Source organism: Callithrix jacchus, chromosome 7 (genome assembly GCF_049354715.1).
Source record: "Callithrix jacchus isolate 240 chromosome 7, calJac240_pri, whole genome shotgun sequence".
NCBI classification, from domain to species: domain Eukaryota; kingdom Metazoa; phylum Chordata; class Mammalia; order Primates; family Cebidae; genus Callithrix; species Callithrix jacchus.
In genome coordinates, this window is record NC_133508.1 from 13,343,105 (window position 1) to 13,349,432 (window position 6,328).

The 6,328-nt window shown below is 41.8% G+C and overlaps 1 protein-coding gene across 4 annotated transcripts in view; it reads left to right on the top strand.

Moving 5' to 3' along the window:
• SEC61A2 (SEC61 translocon subunit alpha 2) overlaps window positions 1–6,328 on the top strand; it is a 48,145-nt gene that overhangs the window by 28,654 nt on the left and 13,163 nt on the right. For all 4 annotated transcript variants that reach the window (XM_017969260.4, XM_002763939.5, XM_017969261.4 and 1 more), the window contains 2 exons: window positions 2,533–2,724; window positions 3,774–3,850. In XM_017969260.4, coding sequence (XP_017824749.1) covers window positions 2,533–2,724; window positions 3,774–3,850 — 269 coding nt within the window. The remainder of the gene's footprint in view (window positions 1–2,532; window positions 2,725–3,773; window positions 3,851–6,328) is intronic.

Here is a 6,328-nt window from a genome sequence, read left to right on the forward strand (position 1 = left end):
GGAGTGTTTGCTGTAATATTTTTAGGGTCACTTACCTATAGCAGAGTTTATTATTTATTTGGAAGAACTGGTTAAATGTTGCAGAACTAAGATTGCCCAAGTACTTTTTATTATTTTGCTGTCTGGGAAGTATTTTCACATCTCATTTGAATGACCTTTTAGGCTAAAATTGTTGTTGATTTCATAAAATTAATTTCCTATTTTGTAATCTTATTCCAGTATTATCTATAATAATGCTTTTTAAAAAATGCTGGGGGTGGTGGCTCATGCCTGTAATCCCAGCACTTTGGGAGGCTGAGGTGGGTGGATCACCTGAGGTAAGGATGTCGAGACCAGACTGGCCAACATGGTGAAACTCTGATTCTACTAAAAATACAAAAATTGGCCAGGCGTGGTAGTGGGTACCTGTAGTCGCAGTCATTCAGGAGGCTGAGACAGGGGAATTGCTTGACCCTGAGAGGTGGAGGTTGCAGTGAGTTGAGATTGTGCCACTCTTCATTCCAACCTGGGCGACAGAGAGGGACTTCGTATCAAAAAAAAATGCTGCTTGCTGCTGCTAACATATGAGTTACTGGACTCATCCTATCCTTCCCTGTCTGCCACCTCTCCTCCAGGCCTCTTCCATTTTTCATGGTCTGAATGGCAATAAACTAACTTGTGATGAACTGGGCTGGAGATAGGCATGTTATTAACTAGATGGTAGAGACAGCAGTGTTGCTAGTAATATAATCTTGTAAGTTCTGACTTCCTTTCATAGATCCCCCTTGTCATAATTTTTTCCAAAGCAGTCTAACCACATTGTTATTGAAGCGGTGAGTTACTGTAGTACTGAATTTTCATTGGTTTAAATTCTATCACCTAATAAGGGGGTATTTTCCCTCTTAAATTTTAGATGATAGCCAGGCGTGGTGGCTCACACCTGTATTCCCAGCACTTTGGGAGACCGAGGAGAAAGGATAGCTTGAAGGCCAGGAGTTTAAGACCTGCCTGGGCAACATAGTGAGAACCCATCTCTACAAAACAATTTAAACATAAGCTGGGCACAGTGTTGTGTGCCTGTAGCCCTGTGTACTGGGAGGATTGCTTGAGCCCAGGAGTTCGAGGCTGCAGTAAGCTAGATTATACCACTGCACACTAGTCTGGGTGACAGAGTGAGACCCTGTCTCAGAAATAATAGTATTTTTAAAAGATTATTGTCCTTTATTCTTTGCCACAGGATGTAATTCTAGAATTTGCACCCCACCAAAGAATACTATTTTTTTGTACCGTTATTCTTGAAATATGGTGTTTATTCTGTGCATTTGTCTTAATATGCTATCTTTGGCATTATAAGTTATGGCAACTCATACCTTTCTGCTTCTACTGAATGTCAAAGAAATTAGTTTAACAGAATAAAACAGTAACTCTCATATGTTAGTTGAAGGGAATAGGGTTCCCTTTATTCATAATACTTCTTTTCCATTCATTTCACAGAAGGGTGATGACCTGTTGTCTTCTGGCCTAATATTATAGTGAAGACAGGCGAGTTAGAGACGGGAATAAGCAGGATGCTGCTTCTCCCTTCTCAGCTGTAGTGTCCAGTAGCAGTTACTTCCTTATCAGAGTTTGAGAGCAGTTAGTGCTTTGAGTCGTTGGTCCTGTACAAATTGTGTTATGATCTTGACTAAGAGTCTTCTGAATGAGAGAATTATTGGGAAATAGTGCTTTTGATCTGGAACTAATGTTCTAGGGGCACAGTAAAGAAATCATTTGGCAGGAATCAGGCCGGGCACGGTGGCTCACGCCTGTAATCCCAGCACTTGAGGAGGCTGAGGCAGGTGGAACACCTGAGGTCAGGAGTTCAAGCCAGCCTGGCCAACATAGTGAAACACTGTCTCTCTTGAAAACGCAAAAAATTAGTTGGGTGTGGTGGCAGGTGCCTGTAATTCCAGCTACTAGGGAGACTGAGGCAGGAGAATCACTTGAACCCGGGAGGCAGAGGTTGCAGTGAGCCAAGATTGTACCATGTACTCCAGCCTGGGGAACAAGAGTGAAACTCCATCTCAAAAAGAAAAAAAAAAGATTGTTTCTTATAATAACATACAAACCATATAAAGTTTAAGTAGCATGTTAAGTCTTATGTCAATATTTTAGTTGACTGCATTAATATTTTCATATGGAAGAATCATTCATAGGGATCTTAATATACTGGATACTCATAGCTCAGAAAATTTGAGATTTTAAGTATAATCAGAGGTTGACTGTAAATGTAATCATACTCCTATTTTTAGAAATGGAAGATTTTTTTAATATATAATTCTTAAAAATGACTCAGTATTCTCACAGTGTCTTACATGTAATAGATGCTCACTATATAATTTTGAATGTGTGAAGGTATTAGACACAAAAGTACATCCTTAAGTTATGTAGAATGATTAGCTGTAGATGCCTTGAACTAAAAACACTGTCATTTCTGAGAAGTTTGCAAAGTCATACAAATGTATCCCCAACTGACTAAGCTGGCCTCTTGTTCTTTGTACTCCTGTGCTGTAGGATGTCAGTGGGGGAGGACCCGCACGTTCTTACCCAGTTGGAGGCCTTTGTTACTATCTTTCTCCTCCCGAGTCCATGGGCGCCATCTTTGAAGACCCTGTCCACGTAGTTGTTTATATCATCTTCATGTTGGGATCATGTGCATTCTTCTCTAAGACATGGATTGAAGTGTCTGGTTCCTCAGCCAAAGATGTAAGTGTGTGGTTTATTTTAAAATAAAACTCTTGGCAAGGCGTGGTGGCTCACATCCGTAATTGTGGCACTTTGGGAGGCTGAGGCAGCTGCATCACTTGAGCTCAGGAGTTTGAGACCAGGCTGGGCAACATGGTGAGAGACCCCATCTTGACTAAAAAATACAAAAAATATTAACTGGGCATGGTGGTGCATGCCTATGGTCCCAGCTACTTAGGAGGCTGAGTGTGGGAGCATCAAGTGCTGGAGTCTGGGAGGTGGGGGTTGCAGTGAGCCAAGACCACACCACCGCACTCCAGCCTGGGTGACAGAGCGAGATCCTGTTTCAAAAAACTAAAAAAGGCCAGGTACAGTGGCTCATGCCTGTAATCCCAGCACTTTGGGAGGTGGAGGTGGGCAGATCACAAGGTCAGGAGATTGACACCAGCCTGGCCAACATGGTGAAACTCTGTCTCTACTAAAAGTGCAAAAATTAGTCGGAGGTGGTGGTGTGTGCCTAAGATCCCAGCTACTCGAGAGGCTTAGGCAGGAGAATCACTTGAACCCAGAAGGCTGAGGTTGCAGTGAGCCGAGATCATGTCATTGAACTCTAGCCTGTCTCCAAAAAATAAATAAATAAATGAAAGTTTTTTTAAAAAGTAAAATAAACTTTTTGGGAAAAAAAATTCATATTTAATTGTCAAAATAGTAGTTGATACATTTTTTTATAACTTAATTTATACATTTTAAATGAGTTAGTGTTACCGTAGCGGGCTAAAAATTGGTTCCCAAAAGGTGAAAAATTCTTAGATATTACAGTGGTTTGCAACCCTCCTACAAAACAAAATCCTACTTGTTTGGTAATGAAAGAAGGGTTGAGCAGCCCCAGTTTCATCTGAGTAACATGGACCGGAGCAGCACTGAAGCTTGCTTTCCTCAGGCTTAATGGGAATGATTAAGACAGTGCACTTTCAGGTTATTGCATGTGATGAGCACTTCACATACAACGTGGTAGATGTGAGCATTGAAATGTTAGAGTTTGATTTTGAAAGTTGTTTTTCTCTTGGCAGGTAGCTAAACAGCTGAAAGAACAGCAAATGGTAATGAGGGGTCACAGAGACACCTCTATGGTTCATGAGCTTAATAGGTAAGGCCATTAGGTTGAAGCCTTTATAGGCCTGTGTTTGTATTTCAGTCTTTCATTCATGGCTAAATGTTTTCCTTTGTTCAAGTTCATATTTAAAGTACTTCTGTTCACACAAATGAATGAAAATTTAACACAAAACTGGTTTTCCATGTCAAAACTGACACCTGAATTATGAATTGAAATTGTGATCACTGCAAGGCCCATCCCAGTGGTACAATCTTGCAGATCATTGGTGTTCTCAGCATTGGCTGGCTGCACATAAAACCACCACAGAGCTTTTAAAAAAGGATCTTCCAGGAATTGGGCCTTATTTGGTTTGGGGTGAGTTTCAGGTATCAGGGTTTTATTTTTTGGTAACAGCTTTATTGAGATAAAATTTAGATACCATGTAATTCACTCCCTTGAAATACACTGTTTAGGATTTTTTTAGTATTAGTCATAAGTTTAATTTTAAACACATTTTCACCACCCAGAAAGAAACCCTGTACCCACTAGCCCACCCTCCCAACCACCAACCCCAGGCAGCCACTTTTAACTCTGTCTCTACAGATTCTGTACATTTCCTATAAATGGAATCATAAAATGTATATATTTTGTAAGCGGCTTCTTTCACTTTGCATCATGTCTTCACAGTTCATATACTTAATTCCTTTCTATTCATGAATAATATTCGATTGTTGGGCTTTGCCATACTGTATCAGTTGATAGAAATTTGGGTTGTTTCCCCTTTTTATGAATAATGCTGTTATGAACATATTTGAACAAATTTTGCATGGATGTATGTTTTCATTTCCCAAGGAGTAGAACTGTTGGGTCATATGGTAACTGACTGTGTGTTGAACATTTTTGAGGAGGTGCTCAACTATCTTCCAGGGTGGCTGCCCGGTTCCTCATTCCCACTAGCCATGTATGTGGTTCCACTGCTGCATGTCCTCGCCAGCACTAATTCTGGCTTTTTAATTTTAGCCATCTAGGATGAGTGCATGAGAAGTGGGGCAATCACAGCTCACTGCAGCCTCCACCTCCTGGGCTCAAGCAGTCCTCCCCACCTCAGCCTCCCAGAGTAGCTTGGGACCACGGGTGTGTGCTACCACAGCCAGCGATTTTTTTTTTTCCTGAGATGGGGCCTCACTCTGTCGCCCAGGCTGGAGTGCAGTGGCACCATCTCAGCTCACTGCAACCTCCACCTCCTGGTTTTAAGTGATTCTCCTGTCTCAGCCTCCCAAGTAGCTGGGATTAGAGGCATGCGCCGCCATGCCTGGCCAATTTTTGTATTTTTAGTAGAGATGGGGTTTCACCATGCTGGCTAGGCTGGTCTTAAACTCCTGAGCTCAGCTCATCTGCCTGCCTTAGCATTCCAAAGTACTGAGATTACAGGCACGAGCCACTGTGCCTAGCTGTCTTCACTTTCTTGGTGATACCCTTTGGTGTACAAGTTTTTCATTTTGAGGAAATCATATATATATATTTGGTTGCTTTGTGCTGCTTTTGGTGTTCATCTAACGAAACCCAAGGCCACAAAAATTTATTCCTTTCTCCTAGGAATTTGTTTTTACATTTAGGCCTGTGACCTGATTTAATTTTTGTGTTTGGTGCGAGTTAGGGATCCAGATTCCTTTTTTTTTTTTTTTGGAGACAGAATCTTTCTCTGATGCCCAGGCTGGAGTGCGGTGGCGTGGTCTTGGCTCACTGCAACCTCCACCTCCTGGGATCAGGTGATTCTCTTGCCTCAGCCTCCCAAGTAGCAGGGACTACAGGTGCCTGCCACCATGCCTGGCTAATTTTTGCATTTTTAGTAGAGACGGGGTTTTATTATGTTGGCCAGGCTGATCTCAAGTTCCTCACGATCTGCCCACCTTAGCCTCTGATCTCGAACTGGCCTCATGATCTGCCTGCCTCAACCTCCCAAAGTGCTGGGATTATAGTCTTGAGCCACTGTGCCCAGTTGGATCCAGATTCCTTCTTCTGCATGTGGGTATCTAGTTGTCCCAGCATCATTTGTTGAAAAGGCACTAGTATTTTTACAGACTTTCTATTTATTTAGAACACAGCCTGCAGAGTAGTATGATGAATCTCCATTTTTCATCATCCTGCTGTTCTCGTTTAAGCTTTTTTGAGTATTTTAAATCCCATTTTTAAATTTTCCGGGTGATTCTAACGTGCAGCCGAGGTTGAATTACTGAAGTGGATCATCAGAATCTTATGATGATACTTAGAAAGCATTTTGAAACTTACTCTTCATTCCACAACACAAGAGGGAACGAAAGGTTACTCATTTAAAAACATTAAACATTTTAATATTTAAATCTGCCCAGGAATCTATCTCCCATAAGATCATGCATCATCTTTCTCGGCTATTGGCTGGTTTCTGGAAATTAGGGTCAGAATCTCTGCCTGGATCTGAGCTCCCATTCCCATGCTGTGTCCTGCATACCTCTCCCCATGGCGGCCTGTTCCTTCTGGAGTTCAGGGAGGCTT